A 22008-nucleotide genomic window follows, 5' to 3' on the forward strand; every position below is an offset into this window, starting at 1 on the left:
CCAACGCTCTGGGTCGGGTAAGAGGAAGGCCGAGCACCCGGCGAAGCTCCTGGAGAGGCCCCGGTCGAGCTCGAAGGCCCCATCGGAGGGGGAGCGAGGCAGTGTCCCCCCCTCAAGGATAAGGCGGTGAGCGCACCTAAGGTGGTGAAGGCCTTAATCCATCCGGCCAAGGCCTGTATCGAGACTGTCGCGGCGGCCCTGGCTCAGACTGTGGAGGCTACGCCAGTGGTGGCGACCTCGGGGCTCAGTCTCCCTGCCACCTCGGAGGGAGTCCTCTTTTATGCCCATCGATAGGACCCCCGTGAAATCTCCGGCGGAGAAGATAAAGGGGGGGCAGGGTGTCGTCATAGACTCGGCTTCAACCTCGGAGGAAGAGCTGATCGAGGTCTTAAGCCACGGCCTCGGCGTGGAAAAAGACCGGCCCGTCGGGATGGATCCCGACGCGGGTGACTACGACATCGTCGAGGGCGCCGATGGGGCCCCTGATCGCCCGTTGGATTCCCCTCTGCCAGCGCCGCAAGACAACTCGGCGGTCATTTTGTTGGCTATACAGTCCTTATGCTCGGAGATAAGGACGAGACTACCGTTGCCAGCGGAGGAACCACTCCCGTCGGGGGACCCAGAACCGGGACCTTCTGGCGTTCCTCCTCCCAAGAAAAGAAGGATTCACCCTCCACCTCCTTTTCAGCCGTCGCGCCCCCTCCAGCCCTCCTCCCCGTCCACGACTCGAGGGGATGATACGGGGACTGAGACGGCCGCGACGGGTACGGACGACGAGGTCTACGACGAGGATCTTCCGTCGTCACCTCGCACCAGGGCTTCTCCGCCCGACGAGATTGGATCGTTCCACTCCATGATCGCCAGGGCATCCGAGCTTTTCCAACTCTGCCCTGAGGAGAAGAAAAAGGAAGGATTCCTTTATCAACGGCGCGAGGCCAAGAGGAAGACGGTCCTCGCGGTGCCTCTACTGGACGACATTTGGGATGAGGGCCTCGCCCTCCTCAAGAACCCTTCCACGACGCCAGCTAGAAGAGACCGGTACGAAAAGAAGTACCGGGTCCCGGACGCGGCCCCCCTGTGCCTCCGGGCGCAGCCTACCCCGGACTCCGTCGTCTCCGCGGCGGCCAGGAAGAAAGCGGGGGGGGGTGCGGCCTCCACATCGACTTCCCCGCCGGACGGCGAGGGAAAGAAATTGGACTCTATGGGACGCAGGGTCATCTCTTCTGCAGCGACGACGATTAAGGCGGCCAACGCCTTGGCTATCGTGGCCCGCTACGACAGGGAGCTATGGTACAAACTGGCTCCCCTGCTGGACTTCCTACCGGACGACAAGAGGGCGGACGCCCTGGAGATCCTACAGGAAGGTGAGGTGGCGTCGGACCACGCCATCACTATTGCGACGGACATCGCCGATACGGGATTTCGCCAGTTGGGCAACGGCGTGTGCCTTAGGCGGCGTGGATGGCTCAAGGCTACGGACTTCCGTCAAGACGTACAGACCAGAGTCCTGGACATGCCGTTCGATGGGAACAACCTATTTGGGTAAACAGTGGACGATTCCCTTCAGGCCATTAAAGCGGACACGGAGACGGCCCGGGCCCTTGGGGTTCTGCAACAACGACGGCCGCCCTTTCGGAGCAGCAGAGGCAAGGGCGCCTCCAAAGGCTCCGGCGGCGGTTTCTCCACCTACCGTCAAGCGGCCCGCTCGTCTCAGGAGGCCTATAGGGGACGAGGCAAGTCGGGCGGACCCCGCCGTCGTCGCCAAGGAGGTCAAGGCGGCAAAGCCTCGTCGAAACAGGATTGAACCGACCGTGGGGTCGGGCCCCCACCGAAGCACCCCGGTGGGAGGCCGGCTGGCGAGCTTCGTCAGCGTGTGGGAGTCCATCTCCACCGACCGTTGGGTGCTGGACGCCTTAGCCCGGGGCCACGCGCTCGAGTTTCAAAGAAGGTGCCCGCGCGTCCCCCCCCATGGCCAGGAACGAGCTTCACGTCCCGCAGCTTCTCCGGGAGGTAAAGGCGATGCTCAGGAAGGGCGCCATCGAACTTGTTCCAAAGAGGCTTCGGGGCTCCGGAGTTTACTCGAGATACTTCCTCGTGAAGAAGAAGACGGGAGGATGGCGCCCCATCCTAGACCTGCGACGTCTGAACAAGTTCATCAAGGCTCAGAAGTTCCGGATGGTCACCCTCCAGCACGTCCTGGTTCAGCTGGAGGAAGGAGACTTCCTGTCGTCGTTGGATTTGGAGGATGCCTACTTCCATATTCCCATCCTAAGGGGGCACCGAAAATTTCTCAGGTTTGTGGTCCGAGGGCGTCACTACCAGTTCAAAGCCCTCCCCTTCGGACTACGGTCGGCACCCAGGGTTTTCACCAAGTGCCTTGCACCGGTGGCGGCGCAGCTGCGCCGAGAGGGGATCCACGTCTACCCCTACCTGGACGACTGGCTCATCTGAGCCAAGACAAGGGAGCTCGCCGTGGACCACACGGCAAGGACCGTCCAGCTTATCTCGGACCTGGGATTGTCCGTGAACTACGCCAAATCCCACCTGGTACCCGCGCAAGACGCACTGTTTCTGGGAGCGAGGCTCGACAGTGTCCCTTCTGGCCTCCCCGTCGGAGGAGAGGACCAGGGCCATCCTGGGCAAGGTACAACGGATGTTGGTGGCCGACGCGGCCAAGGTGAGGTCCATCAAGTCCCTCCTCGGAATGATGTCTTCCTGCATCTACCTCATTCCCCTGTGCAGGCTCCGGATGCGCCCGTTGCAGGAGTTCCTGGACGCGCGCTGGATCCAAACGACGGGCAGCTTCGAGGAAAGGATCACACTCGACGAGAGTTTCCGACGAGCGATCCGGTGGTGGGGCACCCGCGCGCATCTGACGGCGGGCATGGACTTCCAGACCCCAGCCCACCAGGAGACAGTGACCACGGATGCCTCCCTGGAAGGGTGGGGAGCTCACACCGAAAATCTGCACGCAAGAGGCCTTTGGCTCCCGACGGAGAAATCACTACATATCAACGTCCTGGAGCTCCGTGCAGTGTTTTGGGCCCTCAGGTCCTTCCTTCCGTCCCTCAAGGGCAAGGTGGTGAGGATCTTCACCGACAACACCACCACCATGTTTTACATCAGGAAACAGGGCGGAACCAGGTCCCCAGCACTGTCCAAGGAGGCGCAGGACCTGTGGCATTGGGTCGTCGCCCAAAGGATGTTTCTGGTGCCGTTTCATCTGGCAGGGATAAACACCATCGCCGACTCACTCAGCAGGGAGCTGCGCTCATGCCACGAGTGGGAGCTACGGCAGGATCTAGTGGATCGCCTCTTCCGACGGTGGGGCACACCCCAGATCGACATGTTCGCGACGGCGACGAACTCCAAGTGCCGGAGGTTCGCCAGCAGGTTTCCCCAGGCGAGGAGCATGGGCGATGCTTTCTCGTTCCCCTGGGAGGGCCTGTTCCTTTACGCGTTCCCTCCATTGCCACTGCTAATCCGGCTCATCAACCAGCTCAAGAGGTCACGGTGCAGGATGATCCTCGTCGCACCTGCGTGGCCGAGGCAGATATGGTTCCTGGACCTTCTGGACTTGTCAGCGTCCCCGTCAATCAAGCTGCCGGTGGACGCGGATCTACTCTCCAGGGAAGGAGGCGCCATCCTCCACCACGACCCGAAATCGCTGAACTTGCAGGCCTGGCTCCTGCAGCGCTAGAGTTTGGAGGATACGGCATACCGGCCGACTGCAGAGAGGTTCTTGCAAAGGCCAGGGCGTCCTCGACTCTTAAATGCTACGGACACAAATGGAAGAGGTTCTCTGTCTGGTGCCACGCACAGAAGATTAACCCTCTACGGATTAGAGCTCCCCAAGTACTGCCGTACCTGCTGACGCTGGCCAAAGCTGGACTGGCACACGCGTCCATCAAGATTCATCTTGCTGCGATCTCCCGATACACCAGAACCACGGGGCGGACGTCCTTGTGGTCTCATCGTCTGGTGAAGGAGTTCATGAAGGGACTGTTCAGATCGTTCCCGCCGATGAAGGCTCCGGCCCCGGCGTGGGAGCTCAACGTGGTGCTGACCAAGCTCATGGGACCTCCGTTCGAGCCTCTGCACTCGGCCCCGTTGAAGTTTCTGTCGTGGAAAACAGCGTTTCTTGTGGCCATCACCTCCGCACGACGAGTGGGAGAGATCCAGGCCCTTTCCTGCAAGGCCCCGTACTTGACTTTTCACGACACGAGGGTAGTGCTCAGGACGCACCCCTCCTTCATGCCCAAGGTGCCGTCGGACTTCCACCTCAACGAACCCTTGGTGTTGCCTGTGTTCTTCCCGTCGCCTTCGTCGCCGGCTGAGAGGACTTTGCACTCGCTGGATGTGGCTAGAGCGCTGAAGTTCTACGTGGACCGCACAAAGTGTTTTCGGAAGACGTCACAACTCTCTGTGAATTTTGGACCTGTCAATCAGGGGAAGGCACTCTCGAAGGCTTCCATTTCCAGATGGCTCTCCGGCTGTATCATGTACTGTCATCGGTTAGCAAACCGACCGCTGCCTGGCCGTCCGAGAGCCCATTCCACCAGAGCGATCGCAGCTATCACGGCGTTCCTTTCTGGTGTGCCCCTGCTGGACATATGCAGGGCTGCTACGTGGAGGTCGACGCACACCTTCACGAAATTCTACTGCGTCGATCGGGATTCCAGGGAGGAGTCCAGGGTCGGCCAAGCAGTGCTGCGCAACCTGTTCGCCTGAGGTGAGCCTGGTGAGGAGGTAAGATGCTTAATGTTGAGTTTGATGTAATGCTTAATGTTGAGCCTTTGCCACCTCCCGTGGTTGTGCATGTGTGTACTGCTATGTATTCTTTATTCATGAGCATGTGAATCCATGCCAGACCCCATGCTGGAGAAGGAACAAGTTACTTACCTGTAACTGTTGTTCTCCAGCATGGGTCTGGCATGGATTCAGATGCGAACCCTCCCGCCTAACCCTCTGCGGCTCTTCACTTGGTCATACTGCCACTTCACGTGCTTCCAAATCTGAAGATGGCTGCCAGAGGCGGGGCTTAGGTAGAGGGCAGTCATTGGCTGTGGTCAGTATGACGCAGAGACCAGTGATTGGTTATTACTACGAAAGACAGATCAGAAACGAAACTGATACTGTTTTTTTCTTTACCGAGGATTCCCAGCCTGACGACGGGGAATATTCATGAGCATGTGAATCCATGCCAGACCCATGCTGGAGAACAACAGTTACAGGTAAGTAACTTGTTCCTTCCTTCCCTGTCTGCTTTTGGAGTCGAAATGTTCAGCATGCAGTCAATATTGACTGCACTCTGAACATTCTGATTGGCTGAGATGAGGTCAATAACGGTTTCCGTGTGCTACTAAGAATTATTGAGGGAAGGATTTTCTTTCATAGTTAAATGTAATTTGTTTTATTGATAACGAAGAATGAGTTGTTGGTGTGCAGGTTTATACCAACTATAAAGGGGAACACAAGTTGTACCGCTTAAGAGCTAGAGAGCCAAGATTGTAAAAGGGACTCGCGCAGGGGCTCCTTTGGGTGGAAATAATACCAAGCGAGCATTAAGGGAAAGGTATTGGTGACTAACAATGGACTCTGATGTTCAAGTAATGCTCTGAGATTGCAGAACAGATCCCAGAAGCTGTATAGTGATGTGGATCAGTACTCCGGAGTTGAAGACCGTGCAAGTATCTGGAAATATGTTATGGTTGCTCTTGATGCCATGGGCCATATGGAGCTGTTGGAAAGAGTCCAGATGTTTGCCATGTAGTTATTGATTACACATCTAAGTAGTGGTTAGAGATGCTGTTTGTGGCGCAACTAACTACATCTAGGGTCATGTCATTGTAAATTGTATCTCATGGAGGTGTTTCTGAAAGAGATTTTACCAGATTATGGAGTTGGTTTGAATTTAAGAGGTTTTTGGGAGTTTGGTGTGTCCAGGCAAAACATAAAGCACTCTATAATCTCCAAAGCAATGACTTGGTCAAGTGGCTAAACGGAATAATGAATAAATCAATTTGTCTTTGGCAAGTACATTCGAATGAGTCATATATGTTTAATTCTCAATGCATGTGCATCTACTAGTCTTGCTAACTTTTCAGTGAACAAGCAAACATATGTTAAAAAAGGGAAGGTGGTATGAAAGAAAGGTTGACTGTGATGGCTGGCTTGCCCCATTTTTGTTATTACCGTCATAAGTTGTAATATGAAGTAGGGTAGAAGTCCCAGAGATTATTAGATGAAATATGAGGGTTGTGCTTGTGGGAGATGTTGAGAGGGTGCAATTGGCCTGCACTTACTATTGACAGGTGATCACTGTGTACCAAGCGATCTCTGCTAGTCACTTACTGTTGCACACAACTGACACTTTGGCACTTCCCTCTGTGGAGCTCCTAGCACTTACCCTCCTTCCCTGTCCCGTCTCTCTCTACACTTGCACGTTCTGAATGCTCAAAAGGCCTAATAGGACCACCCTTTTTCCTGTTCATAAGTTATTCTTGCCTTTGTCCCATGTCCCTGCCCATTGCCCTGTGGGTGCTTTAAAACACAAATTCTTGTTCTAAAAGCACCTTACAAATGCACAATAAATAAACATTAAATATATGCCTTCCAGAAGAGTCATCGAAAGGTGAAAGTATTTTGCAGTGGATAGCTACAGTGTGTAAAATAAGTTAGATTGAGAATGGTATGTATGGTGTGCTCTACTTGAGGTGAGTGATTATGATGTGCATGGAAGTCCTGATTTTAGACTAGACAGTATGACGGTGGTAGAGGGGGGAGCAAAATCATAAGCGAAGCGAGGTTTGTGCCTGTGACGAATAAAGCAGGGTAGAAGATGAAAACGTGTGTGGGCATCAACATGCAGTACTAGAGGTGTGTATATGCAGAGTGGGATGTCAAGAGAAGACTCCCTAAACAATACTTTACAATGTGTTTTTTATATCAATCCAAAATATTGTAAAGGAAGGAGCTATGTTAGGATGCTATGTCCAGGTGTAGAATGGGAATAGGTTGTGGTGCTTCCTGTGTGGGGATGAACTGTTGGTGTCCGCTGCAAGAGTGGAGTCGCACTGGGCAGACATAACTTGGATGCATGAGCGTTAGGCGAGATTGGGATAACCCCTGTCAAACTTACACTTTTGGTCCTTTGAGTCATTTTCAGTGTGGTGACATTAGCTCGATTATTTTTTAAAAGGTAATATGCACATCCAATTTTAAAATGCCAAAATGTTTTGACAGGAGAGTCTGTGCCTGATTACCAGATGGCATTCCAGGCAGAGGCTGGAAACCATCCGACGTTTGAAGACATGCAGGTCCTGGTATCTAGAGAGAAACAGCGGCCGAAATTCCCAGAAGCCTGGAAAGAAAACAGCCTGGTGAGATGCATAGCTATGATCTGGGACAGTTAACAATTTAAAACTGATTCAAAATGTGAAATGTGTTTTCTAAAAGCACAGCATGAGTCTCGTTCATGCATCTGTGCCTGCCCAGGCTCCTATGTTCACTGCTGCAATTTTGTCTGTATCGATTAATCTTTGTTTTGAGTGTTTGTACAATATATGTGGCTGACAATCTGTTTCTGGCACAATGAACCACACAAACAAGGAGATCATGAGACTGAAGCAAATCAACTTTGTTCAGTCCAAAACATGCATGCCAGCTTTTAAAGACTTACAAAGGAGCAGCTCTGAACTTGTAGTAACGGTGCAATCTCCAATTTCACGAGGGATAATTTGAGTGGGGGATAAGTAGGACTGAATATAGAGTTGTTGGGAATACAATTCGGGTGTCTCTTTAAAATAGACAAATATCAAACATGGATTGTCCCACAAAAATGGAAATGCAGAAGGCAAAATAGAGCATTAATACTTTCCACTAAGAGATCTCCCAGATGAAGGAAAGGAGTTTGTCTAAACCGTATTATGCTCATAAACCATTCAAGTATGTTTACTAGCTTTGCAGCAATGGGAATGCATCAGTTAATCTCTATTATGTCTGTAAATGCAACTATTTCAAGTGCTGAGGGAAAGGCAGATTGCTTGAATACCTCTGTTCAGGAACTACGCGCCATAACTGTATTATTGGGAAAACAGAAGCCCATCAGTATTGCAGTCACTCTGATCTTCGTGTATTCCACAATCTCCAGTTGCACAGATTTGCTGGATCCCCCCCCCCCCCCACCCAAATCCCCAACAACTTCATCCGATTTGGTATCCTGCCCCGATCTCTGCACCAATCCACTTTAAACTACCCAGTACAAATGTCTGTTTATACCCCTAATTTCTGTGCATCAGTCTTGCAAAATGGCAGTGTAGTCGCATGATCCACCATGACTGACAACCGATTTTCTTGTGTATGCTTGATCCCCAGCTAGATGTAAATGTATGGGAATCATTTGAGTGGGAGTAACTAGCACATATATAAGTAATTAACTGTGAAATGCCTTTCAGGTCTAGTGTGGACATGGAAATACAGAGTACACTACTGGTGTAGAATGCCAAAAAATGCATCATGCTTTTGACATGAAATGCAATGTGGGAGCACAGAAAAGCCATGTAGGTATGCAGCTGAAAAGCATGTCACTAGTGCAGATCAACTCTGTAGACAGACAATATGGTTTGCAGTCGATCGCCTAAACAGATTAGTTTCCTTTATGTATTAGTGGTTGCTGTGGCTGAGAAGGGTAACAAGTTCAGGAAGTGTTCAGGGTAGCAAGCTCTCACTTTGAATTAATGATGATCAAAAAGCTTATGCATGTAAACTTAAATCTGGTAAAAGTAAATGACTTTGAGCTGGTTACATGTATGTAATGTAGAAAATCTCCAAGGGAATCTTATGACTTGACCCTCCATGTTAGGATCAACCAGGTTTCAGTTTCTTGGGCGCGATGGAGTGCTTGAAACTTTTGTTCTATATCTTTGGCTGTTTCTGACTGCTCACTGATTAAGCTTAGATATGTGCAAGGTAAGAGATCAGCAGCATAGCATCATTTCCATTGTTCTGGTGGTGTAGCAGTACTTACAGTGGCGACTATGATCTTCCTGATCTGAGAACTGCTGTTGAGCAGTTGATTATAAATTTACCAAAGAAGGGGCAGAGTTGCTACAGCTGAGGGTTAGTGCAGCTTTCCGGTTCACGGAAGGTGCACCTTCAGAACCTGTAAAGTACCTGTTGTCAAGCAGAGACCTTTGTGATGAGAGGAATCCATGGAGTCCAAACATTACTTTCCAGTTCCTTGTAATACTTTTGCTGTTCTGTCATAACCACAAGACTCTGGCTCTGATGTTCGCCGGTTCTGTCTCTGATACGTATACATCTTCATTCCGTGGGCAAACTGCAAGGATGGCCTATGTGCAGAGAATGCTCAAAAACTTGCTTGCATCCTGGCTGTCCCTTGTCCCCTGCCCCCTCCCCCAGGTCTATGGAAGGGAACACCGGTTCCTGTGTTCCCTTTGATTGCTGTCATGCCTTGCGATTCCTCTACCAGTTAACTTTAACTTCTGGGCTTAACCCATGGTTTGACATTGACTGGATGCAGACCCTTCCTCCCCCACAGGTTAAATAATAATTTGGTGGGCATGCAGTCTCTCAAAACCCAAACACAGGTTTCATCCATTCAGACCTTTAAGGCAGTCGCCATGTTTGCTGGGGGTTGCCAGATCAGCATTCACATGTTTCCACCTAACCTGAGGTAGAGGTTAAAGTAATCCCCCACTCACCCCGGCACCAAACAGCATTTCAAGATTTGATCTAGCCATAAAGTAGCTTTGTGTCTGGACTCCACTCCAATGCGGAGTAGGAACATTACTCCCAACATTTCTGATTCTTGTCTGTTTGGAGGAACTTGCATTCTGACCTTCTCATTTCCAAATTGAAGTTTCAATACAGAACATGTTAAGACAAGTCTGTATTTTGGATCATTCATTGTGAAACGCTATCGAAGACTGCAAGTGTAGGCCATGAGATGAAAGAATCCGGTTAATGTAAATCTTACTTACGAACACAAATGTTGAATACAAATATTCTTATAAACCTGGTGAAGTGATCCCAGTTACGTGTGTCTGCATGTGCACAGGTCCTCTTGTTGAGTTAAATGGACTGCTAGAACCCATCCCTCCTGCTCAGTCCACTGTGTTAAGGCCTGGCATCCTCTGCTTCATCTACGGAAAAGGAATCCAAAGCCTGAAATGAGCTCAGCAAGACATTTCTTAAGCAAAGCAGCATGGCCTTATGATGGAAATAAAGGGTGGTTATGGTCAACACTAATGTTTAGATTTGGGAAGAGTTGAAAAGATGTGCAGAAATTTTCTTGTACAAAATCCATTTTGTGATTTGATTGGTGAAGGTCCTCACAGATGTGGCTGCCTGGGCTATGGCTTCAGCTTTCTGTTTGAGAGAATGGATTTAACCTTTGATGCAAAATCTTGTTTCTGCTGATCAAGCCCATTAGCTTTGGAAGGTGGTTCTTATCACCTTTGGGTCTATACGTGTTTTGCCTTTTTTGGGGCTTTCAGACAGACCAAACGTTCTATGCTTTTTTAAAGTTTGGGAGGGAGCTGAATAAGAATGTCCATCTTTGAGAAGCATACAATTCATAACAGTCCAAATACTGACATTATCCTAGGCAAGAACCCAAGAAATATATCCAGTTTATTGAAGAGGGTAATGTGTCCTTTAGCTGTGATCCTCAAGGGGATAAAGCATGCACAGTGACAGACTTCATTTCTTCCACGAACTAACAGATTCTTGGGTCTAAGAACCATTTTGAGGCTACCTGCGGCCACTTGAATGAAGTACATTTTTATATAGTATTCGATGTCTGCCATATGGGAAACGTAGTCCTATTTTCGCCTGTGTGTGTGAGATCCTCAGTAAATTCTATAAAGATACAAATACGAGGGATCTACACTTGCAGGTTAGTAACGCATCTTGTTCCTACTTTAAGAACAATGTAGAGCAGTTACAGGGACACTAGATGAGGCTAAGTGAATCATTGGATGCTTAGATCTCGCAGTTTGTCACTTGGGTTGTGCTTGTGCTCAAATCCCATGCAAATACCTAGGATACAGGGCAGTGTGGAGCATCTTTGGACACTGCTGCAGACCATTTATCTGCTTTGCACATTTGTGTGCATGTGTTGCCAGGCAGCTGCACAGTGCTGCTGTATCCACAGTGTTGTGCACATAGGCTTGCCATTTCATTTGTCCTGCAGATTATAATGCCAGCATTTTTAATTTTGTTCCCTTCTAGTTTCTTTAATCGCATGGCTCATAGTGTCTTGTCCCTTGGAGTGAACAGAGGATGTCCTGATAGTGTTTAATATGTAGGGTAGGTTGGGATTTAAAATCGAGTTACTCCCCTACACTCTTTGTCTGAAGAAAGGCTCACCTTTTCAGAGAAAAGCAAGATGCCAGCTTGTAATGGTTTTCCAGGAAGGGACAAGCATAATGCTTAAATAGATCTTGACAGTCTTTGTCTGGCAATATTGGAGGCAAGACATGAGTAATCCACCAGTGAGCAACCACATACAAGCAAGGGTTATAACACCGCCATCAAGTCGTTGGCCTATTCTAAAATGTCAGCCATTATGCTTGTCTGTATGCTTCGGTCCACTCCTTATAAAATGCGCTTTGACATATTTTGGAAAATGACTTAAAGCCGTTGTAGGTATTTAGTGCCAAGAGTAAGCCAATTGCAGCACGGAATACTGCATTCTATTTGAAGGAAAACATGGGCAGCCAACACAAATGCTGCAGTTAATTGGGGCCAGTGTTTTTTCTGCAGGCCTTGCAAAGAGACTTTGCTTAACCATTATATCATCGATAGGCCACTTCAAACAGGGTAAACATGTCATATTGGCTCAGATGACCTTAGAGCTGTAGGCCAAGCTCGAAATGAAAATAGCATTGATGCAGCTCCCTATTTGGTACAGTGACTGGTTTGCTAAAGAAGCACCTCTTTGTTCTACCAACTCTCTTGTCTGCTCTGGTGGTAGTTTCTGGGTACCACTCTCTATAAAAAGGTGTCCTTTGTGTAATCCAGTCCATCGAAATTCCAACATCACTAATACTGCAGTTTGTGCAGGGAATGGTCCTTGTATGTATTGAATAATGTGTAGGTGCTGGTCAAACTCGGGACAGAAACCTTCAATATCTACTTTCTAAAGTTGATCGTAATCTACCTGACCAAACCCCCTCTGCCCGACCAAACCCCCTCTGCCCTCCATCGCTCTGGTGTCTTTTGGCAGATGGGTCTTGGTAGAAAGACGCAAATTGTTCCACTCACTCCCTTGTTGTGGTCTAGCTTTTTTAATCTATTTAAGGTGTTTCAATCATGCAGTTTCAAAAAAGTAATGAAGAAATAAGCTAGTAACATCTCCTGGAACTAACTCCCGGCATGTTCACAGCCCTATCCTATTTTTCCATCCCATATTCTCACCACAGCTCGAAATACACCCAACAATAGTTAAATATCGAGGTGAAGGCAGCCTCAAGTTACCTTTCCACATATTCACCATTTTGAAGCATTGCCAAGTATAGCTTTTATAAATACAGACCAAAAATCCTTGGGTCTATTCCAGCGCACATTTGAAGAGCAATAATATGCTCCTCTTCAATTAAATGAGCCAGTCCTCGTGTTTGAGTGGGTTAGTATTCATCCAAGAATGGCTACCATACACTTTGCAAGTACGAGGGCGACTCTGATAAACTGTGTTAAGGTGTGCTTGTGAGTAAAACAAGCCCAAGCAGCAACCCTTGATAGACCTTTCAACCTGCACCTAGACTTAATGACAATATATCCAGGGCCTCCGCCCAAAACCTTTCCACACCAACACATCCCCATGCCAAATTAAGTAATCCTGGCGTGCAATATCCACACTGGGACAGGCACTGGAAAGTGTATTATTCATACCATGCCGGTTGGCTGGCATGTAATAAATAGGTGGAACACATTTTTAAGAAGACCCAACCAAGGACTAAGATATGTTTCAGGATATAGTCGATGTTAAGAAATAACTGCTCTTCTTGGAGGACCTCCCCAACATCAATTGATGAGTTTGGAAATTGAAAACTTGGCTTTGCCTCTGGAATTGTGAGTACAAGACAGAATATTTTGGAGGTGCGTCTAGTAGTTCTCACTGCTGTCACTAGTGAGCACGTATCAGAATATATTTAATTTCATTTACAAACTTAACCATTAAAAGCATACAAGAGACATTTCTTCGAAGTATTGGTGTTGTCAATTACATCTATAAAACCAAAGTAAGTATAATAGTTAAAGACCAGAAAACCATTTCTTTGTATACACATTCGAAGCATATTAACAAAACAAGCTATACAAAGAAAACAGATACTAAGGTGATATATTACTATAGGGGAAGAGTACACTTGCAAGCCGTATAGAAGAACAGTTTTACTTAAACCGTTTTATGAATTAATGTTGATGTTTATCTAAGCTACAATATTAAAAAATCTTAGTCTAGAGCTATCTTAACTGTTTGATTCTAAGCAGCCATGCACAATCAATTAATTTAGCCACTCTCTGAACCCTGATCAAGTCATCTATCTGCAGAACTCAAGCACTATGTAGGATCATTTAATACAGGATACTCGGGATTGGCTCAAGAAAAATACTTCAACGCTTTAAGCCGCGGGCAGAGTAAAAGAAGCAGACACTTAAAAGATGGGGCTTAGACAGCTCTGGTGTAAGATGCCAACATGAGATTCCCAAGTACCCAGGTAAGGATGAAGAAGGGAACGAACCAGAGCAGTAGGAGCCTCAAGCTCAATGAGCAGGCTAGTTTTCAGAATGTACCTGTGCGCGGCACAAATAAAGACCAAAAACAAACTCTAGGAGGCTGCTGTTTGGGAGAAGTCATGGCTCCTCTCCGCAATGTGTGCAGAACCTGGAAGCACGAGCCGGTGTGGCAGAGCCAAGGGGCTTGCAGAAAGGAGATGGAGGAACGTTGCGCGGCTGCAAAATGGCTGCAGCCTGAGAGCTCTGACAAAGGCTCTCATATCCTGAAGAAATATCCTGCGTTCTACTAATCCACACACCTACAAACTTGTTGTGGGTTGATCGGAGGGGAGTGTGGCCAGAGCTTGTTACGGTCTGAAGACTGGGGTGTACAGCACCTCAAAGGGACTCGACTCTGCCTGGTGAGGTTGCGAGCTTGGGAGGTGGGGGTGCGCTGAGCCACTGAGACGTCGGCACTAGGGGCTCATCCTGGGCTGGCGAAGACACAACTGCGCACTACCTGCACCATCTCCTGTCAACTAATCATGTTCTGCTTGATATCGGTAGGAGCAGCGGAAGCTCAGAGTACCCAACCTTGCCAGAACATGACCTGCAATGTCAGGGATGGTGACAGATTGGGCAGCAGCCCACTTGAGCGAACATGTGAAATACTGATCGGTGTGGAATCGGGTGCCCTGTGAGGGGGCACAAGGCGGGACTGACCCGTGGACGCCCTGCCAGCCACAGTGGGGTCCTCCACCTGCCTGGGTTGGCTACACCCCCAGTGAGTGGGCTTCTGCTGCAGGGCACGCCCTTGTCCAATTACCGGCTGCAGTGCAGTATATGTCCTGGACCATCCGGATCCAAGTCTGCAGACTGTCGCCACCGCTACACTGCTCATTTTCCACCCTCAGGACAGCCTCCATGGTTGAAGGGGTGGAGAGAACAAGGAGCTACCTGGGGCACTGTTGGGGCCCCTGCTCTGGAGGCATGTTATCCTCACCACAAAGCAGCTGTACAAGTCTGCTATACTGGAGGGTCTTTCTTCACGCTATGGAGATGTTGGATTGGAGGTGTGAGTGCCTGTGCAGTTACACTAAACCTGGTGGGGTCTATCATCCACGTGGTCCACAACGGTTAAGGCTGCCCACAACCCCCCCTATTGCTGAGCGGCCTCGTACACTCCCCCAGCGTGACACCCTGGTGTGTTGTTCAGATGGATAACACCCCCTTGGATGGAAGAGGTGCTATAGTCTGCTCCTCTAATGAAGATCTGGCACTCCTAAGTCATTGTGGTGTATGACTGGCTATATATTCTCCCACAGTTCTCTCCTGGCGATCTTGAGCTACATTGGAGTCCGGCTCTTGGCTGCACTGTGGGGTACAGCAGGTGCGGCCTCCCCCCGTCCCCCCCCCCCCTCCTGGTGTAATCTTCACTCTGGTGCTGCCCCTTGACTCCAATCCCCCTGTCGCATTGACTGGTGATAATAGCTGCTGGACATCTGGTCTGGTCCTGGGAGCCAGAGCCTTAGTTGGACGGGGGTGCATTCGGTGTCTGAGACCTCCAGGGTCCCATGGCTGCTCGAGGAGTCTGTTGGTGGCATCGAGACTGTACCACTTTGCCTGCATGGTCTGCATATAACATACAAGGACTAGCCCCTACTAGTGTCAAAAATCATGTGGAGGCTGTGATTGGTGAGGACGACTCATGGCAAGGCTGGGCTTTGCCTGGGGAGCAAGTCGCCCTCCTGCTGCGAAATTAGTGACTGTGCCTCATTAGAGGTCTTGCAGTGTGGGGGCCCTGCGTATGAATCTGCTGGAAGACCACTCTAGTCGGGCAAGACACTGAGAAATTGACATAGTGCAACACTGTGAACGAATATAGCTTTCCGCCCCACACTGGTTAATATATAAACGGGCCAAGAGGAACTAATTTGTCAGAGCTGATCAGGCCCTGCTCCCTTCTTCTCTGGGAACCTCCCAACATGCTGTTTGGGCCCTCAACCACATATAACTTACACTCAAGAACAGTAAAGATAAACTTGCAGCAAAAATCGATGCCCTCACCTGCAAGGTTCACGTCTCCGCAATTCAGATCGACAAGTTATGTGGTCTTATGACTGAGGCAGAGCAGAGATTCTGTTATGTGGAATATAAGGTAGCATTCATGCCACAAGAGGTTACACTACTTCAGCAAACAGTTAAGGAAGTTGTAGCGAAGAAAGATTACTTTGAGGGCAGATGAAGAAGAAATAACTTGCGCATCCTGTGGGTACCTGAATCCACCCCCTTTGACAGTATGGAACAGTTTGTAGAAACATTGCTCATGGAGGTCCTAGAGGGCCCGCCGGTTTTGAATATGTTCCTGGTAGAGTGGGTGCACTGATCCTTGGCTGCCAGGTCTCCCCTGGGGGCTCCGGAGCAGGCAATCATTGCTAGAATGTTCTACTAATGTTCTACTTCCGGGACAGGGACATGCTACTTAAGGCCGCCAAAGATAAGCGACCTACATTGGGGGTCAGCGACAGTCTTTTCCAAGACTTTAGCCCATAAGTGCAGGAGCAGAGGAAAACTTTCTAAGCTTTAAAGAAGAAAACTATTTCCGGCAAAGCTTCGAGTGATGTATGAGGGCAAGACAATGTTCTTCACGTCTCCTGAGGCCACAGAGCATTTCACCTTGGAACTTCTTGAGCCTTGTGGTTTCCCTCGCCATTCACCTTGCTGATTGACCAACAGTATCCTACTCGGTATGACAACTGTGGTAAACTGTTGTACTGGAGGCTGTGGACCCATGTTAAGGCCTTCAAGGAAGGTCGGTAGGGTGGATGGGGTCTGTGTATTGATGTCTGGGGCAGTTGTGTGGAGGGGGTTCCCAGGCGAGGGGTAATCAAATGTGTAATCTTCTTGGGGACATGGTTTTGCATCATGCTTTCGACTGGTATGCACTGCCTTCTGTTCATGGGGGATATTTTGGGGGTTGGGTTTGGGTGGGGCTCATGTGTACTATGGAAAATAAAGTTTGGAAAGCCACAGAGAGACATTAAGGAGATAGTCTGCAAACCAAAAAGGATTATTCCAAATTTGCAGCCCAGCCATACCAGTGTATGGCGTTCAGATATTAGGGAAACCTAGAGCGAATGTAGAAACAACCAAAACCAGAAAAGAGATGCATGCAAATGTGGAAGTAAAAGAGGAACTGTTACCTATTAATCTAAGAAGTCTTGGTAGGCAAGTAAATCAGGCAGTTGGAAATCTACAGGAAGTGCCAAGCAAGGATTGTTTGTTGACCAAAAGGAGGACATTTGGAAAGAAGGAACTTTTTTTAAAGAAGGAACTACAAGACAAAGTAGCTTTGTAACTAACAGGATTGTTGTGGGTCAAAAAAGGCGCAAAAAGAACTGTTAGACCAAGAATCATTGACATAGTGTTGAAGCATCCAGGGGAATGGAACCCCCTCTGGAACGAAGGTCCTTAGAACAGCTCCAATATAACAGTTCTCCACAGTATATTTTTCCTTTATGAATAATTTTTGCAATCACCAGTTTAAAGACTTTTTCCCTTTTCACCTTATTTGGTTTGTGGTGTGAGGTTCAGGATAGAACATTTGGACACAAGGACAGTTTTTGATTTTTACATCCTGACACAGATAGATCCTTCGTTTTGGTTTAGGTAGGGAAAATTCGTCTTAAAAGCAGGGTCAGAGAAGCATTTTCCCAACCCGTTTTATGTCAACAAGTCTTTAACCAAAAACATAGCAACTTTGTGTCCGACTTTCATTTCGGACTCCTCAGTGTCCAGAAAAGTGGCTTCAATGTTCAGATTGGGTGGTGGGGGCTAGTACAAAATTTACATTTATATTTAACATCTTAAGGAGGATACCTTTTAACAGGTTTTGCAAATGATGCAACCAGAGCCTCCCCCTGTTTCTTTTCTAGAAGCCACTATATGGGGTTGCTTTCCGGTTCACTCCAGATTTATGAAAAAGACACAAGGTGGGCCCTTGAGGCCAGCTAATGTGGTAATTAATTCTGTTATTACGATACAGTTTTTGTATAATTTTGAACCGCAAGGTGATGCTAGTCCTCAAGATAATCCCATCAAGTTTACCAATAGATTTAAGCCTTTTACCTGCTTTGACAAGGGGAATTGACTTGTATTTTGCACAACCATCTGATACTGCAATAGACTGTTTACCCCAGGGTTTGACCAGATAAAGCAGATGGCACTGAGGTAACACTATCTTGTACCATTGATCCCCCACCCCACCCCCTCCCACAAAATAGTTTTATGGAATATTGCCGGCCTGAAAGCTAAAGTAAATTACTCTGAGTGGTATTAATATAGTTTTTCCTTTTGATATTATCTTGCTCCCGCAAACCTGGGCTCTTCATTCTCCCTGAATCCCTGGTTACTCTACTATATTTATGCCAGCAATCCTTTTAACACGTTGCGTGCAACTAAGTGGTTTAATAGCTTGTTTTTCTGTATCATTGGAAATCGACTCAACTGTTAACCATATGCACCTCCATTGTTCTCCAATGCCTGTACATAATATTGTACACACTGTCAAGGCAACATTCTGAAGAACTTATTAGTGGAAAATGTGCTTTGTATAGTGATTTGTCCAACTTCTTCTGACACCGCTCCAACAAGTACATTTATTTGATGTTGATATGGCCCAATAGACTACTTCATGATCCGGAAATGAGAAAAGTTCTCGATTCAGAGGTGGTTGCGCGTGCATGTGTCTGTGTGTAAAGGGACCACTATCCCCTAACCCTGACTATGCAACTCGCATGTTGGGTAAGAAACTCTGCATGTGTAAATGATGTTTCTAGTGAGCCACTTAATTGTTTGAGGAGGTTTATATGGGAAAGTATGTATTTGAATTTTGTTGAATTAAGAATTTTCACACAGTCTTATATTGTTCGAGGACTCTCCTATGGGCAAAAACCTGCTGATGTGAATAGGGGTTTATAGTGATAATTTCGACAACAAAAATGTCGAAAGTCAAAATTTCGAGAAAAAAAATGTCGACTTTTTTTTTCAATGCATTTTTTTTTTTAAATGGGGGGGTTCCCCCAACCCCCCTTTTTTAATTTTTTTTAAATTTTTCCCTTTTTTTAACTCCCGAACCCCTAAAATAAATATATAATTAAAAAAAACGAGTCGACATTTTTTTTTCGACATTTTTTTGTCAACATTTTTGTCGACATTTTTTTTTCGAAATTATGACTGCCCACCGTGAATAGGACTGGTTCATTTGTAGCTCTGAATGAAATTATTTATAAGCTTTAGTCCACAAGAACACCTTGTAGACTGGTTAGGAAATAGCAATCTGGTTTAATGAGATGTGCAGGGGCGCAAGGCAGAGCCTAATAGTTACTGAAGAACCTAGATGTCTCGCTTGATACAAGGAGCCAGGCCTGCAAAAATGATACATCTACTATACCCAAGGCAAAAAGATGATCTACACAGTCATGAGATCGTATTTGCAAAGCCTGTTTCTCTCAGGATAGCAGACAGTTTTGGAAACTAGTTGTCTCGGGTCTTAACAATGAGCGGAACCCAAGCATTGAGAGTCTGGCGACAGTATTGCATGCTCCCAATGGTTTCATCATTTGTGAATGTGTTTTTCACTTCTGAGACTTTGTATTCTGAAACAACTTACTTTGTTTCCCTAAGATCGTTTGCAGCTAATATTTTCTTAGCCATGGTCTTTAAGGCAATTAATGGTCTGAGCTCTCTAAAGCCCGCAGTCCTGATGCAGGGCCAGTTGACTTGCATGAATACACTCCAGCTATTTGGCTCCTCTGTTTTTAAATTATTCCAGGTCTTTCTTAACACTTGAAAGTTGGCAACAAATGTGGCTAGAATCGGATACCGTTCCCTTATTTAAAAGGGGGGAACAGCGTGGCTCCAAGCTGCTATATGCCAATTGCTCTGAGTGACCTCTCGCTAAAGATAGTCGGCAGGGTCTTGGTGAACAGACTCGCAGTTTGGGTTGTGGTTAGTAGTCCGACTTAGGCTTTCAAAAGTTCATGAGAACAATTTAAAAGAGCTTAAATCTGTCACTCCATATTGATAACTATTATGAGGTTGTGCGTTGTAACTGCCTTCACAGACTTGTCAATGGCCTTTGACTTTGTAAATGGGCCCTGGCTTTGGTCAACTCTCAGATTTGAGAATAGATCTTGCTCTCTTCGGTTTATTTATTTAGCTACTTTACACTGTTTGCAACCTTTGGGAAGACCTGGGTAGCGGACACGCACTTCAAATGTTACCACGTGGGGCCATTACAGTTGTGTTATTGTCCCCTCTACTATTTCCTCTTTGTGGATAGCCTGGAAAAAGACGTTTTAATTCATTCTGTGGACTTTCCTCCCTTTTTGGGCCGCAAATTCCCATTTGGCATACGTGGACAATGTGATCCTAATGGGCAGAAACCCAAAAAGCCCTGCAGCTTTTAGTACATTCTTATGTTGATTTTAGGAATTTAAAGGCAAAAAAAAGAATAGTTCGAAATCATGTTTCGGGGGGTTTTAAAGGGGGGAAAAAAGGTTAATCGGTATAGCCTCTTGGACATGAAGGCATTTGAGTGCCTCGGTTTTTAAATGTACCTGTGGTGGTGGCAAAGGTTTAGCAACCCTCGAGGCTTCTGGGCGATGTCTAGGTGGATTGCTCACTGTTAGGAAAGTTTTCTCTTTGAGCAACCTTTCCTCCATATTCTATGGATCACCAAACCTTTTGCTTTTTGTTTTTGCACCTTGTCCTGACCTTTTACAGTGAAGTGAAACCTTCAGCTTCACTCCACTGGCCTTTTGCTAATTTGTTATGATGGTGCCGACTATTCCTTCAGACTGTGTCCCTTTTTTTTAAAATCTGTTTTGAGTAACTTTTTCATATTGCACAACGCATCTTCCAATGCAGTGCAATTGGTATATTTTTCCATCACCCTAGACCTACACTCAAAGGATTTTTGGTTACTTTTAAATGTGCCTAAAGATAAGTTGTTGGCAGTAGTTTCATTTTTACCATTTAGTTGGCTCTCTTGCGTTTACCACATTTAGCTACTAACTGGCTGTTTTCCTAACATGGCTGTGCCATGGGGTTTTTCCCCTTGTTCTTTGGCCATTTTGTTCTCTGGCCTTCTGCCGGCCTTGCCAGTTCAGTAATTTCCTTTTATGGTCCTGCATTCTCTGGAAAGCAGTGCTTTTCGTAGGCTAGTGCAGGCCATGTGTGTTGGAAGCCAGGAAGTGAGATGAGACCCTCTGGTCCCAATCCACAAACTGGTTTATGTGTGTCTCGTATATACATGAGTTTGCCCACAGCGGTCCCTGATTAGATCACCGTTGGTGGGGGTGTGTTTGTGTGCGTTTGTGGGGCAGATATTTTTTCATTGGCAGGCTTGAGTTTCTGCACTCCCCTGAATTTAGGAAAAGAGTTGTTTCGCAGTCATTCCAACAGATATGAAGAGGAGCAAAGTATCCTGTGTAGCTCTGCTAATAAAGACCTGTGGATCCATCCTGAAGAGGCCTGGCAACCAACTTTTGTTGTTGTATATGTAGAGCTGTATCTGGTTACTGATCTCAGAAGACCCTGGCTGGTGTTTCAACCCTTTGGACTGGTGGGAAGAACCAGTCTCAATGTCTTCTTGTGACACTGCAGTTTGGAGTCTTCGGAAGTGTCCCTGGGCCAACCATTGGGCTGACCAACTCATTTTTGGGCTACCGCACCAGAAGCGTTGCCATTCCGCATTTTCACCCTGAACTTCGGTGGGCTTCAGCTAGTCCCATAAGTCGCCTTCCTGCAAAGTTTCAACATCCCAGCATTAACCGGTCCGGAACTACAAGGCTTTCTTTGACCGTGATTATGGAGAAGCCTGCTGTCGCTGTGCAGTGACAATTGGTGGAACGTTCCATCCCTGTTCTGGTAGAGTGTTCATAAGAGTCCTGCATCAGTGCCTGCTGCATTTATCCACGGAAAATGGTTGCATTCTGCTCCTGGACACGACCGGAACCTCGCCTGCACATGCAGATCCTGTACATCTGCTACTGGATACAATGTCAGGAAAACCTACCTCGGCAATTCACCTTCGACCTGCCAAGTCTGAGGAAAAATCAGAGTACGGGTGGTGAGTAGTAACAATACTTCGGATGCTTGTAGATCTGCATAGAATCACATGCTCTGCATGTAGTCTGACATCTAGTGGTAATCGTAGAGTATTGCATCTTTCTTTCGAAGATCTAAAAGGAACGTCGACCT

The 22008-nt window shown here is 47.4% G+C and overlaps 1 protein-coding gene across 1 annotated transcript in view; it reads left to right on the top strand.

Moving 5' to 3' along the window:
- The window catches only part of BMPR2 (bone morphogenetic protein receptor type 2), a 696097-nt gene that overhangs the window by 556423 nt on the left and 117666 nt on the right, over nt 1-22008 (top strand). The window contains exon 10 of the mRNA XM_069615513.1: nt 7246-7382. Within this exon, the coding sequence (XP_069471614.1) occupies nt 7246-7382 (137 nt within the window). The remainder of the gene's footprint in view (nt 1-7245; nt 7383-22008) is intronic.

The sequence above is a fragment of the Ambystoma mexicanum genome, chromosome 9 (assembly GCF_040938575.1).
Source record: "Ambystoma mexicanum isolate Mex_15411 chromosome 9, UKY_AmexF1_1, whole genome shotgun sequence".
Lineage (NCBI taxonomy): Eukaryota > Metazoa > Chordata > Amphibia > Caudata > Ambystomatidae > Ambystoma > Ambystoma mexicanum.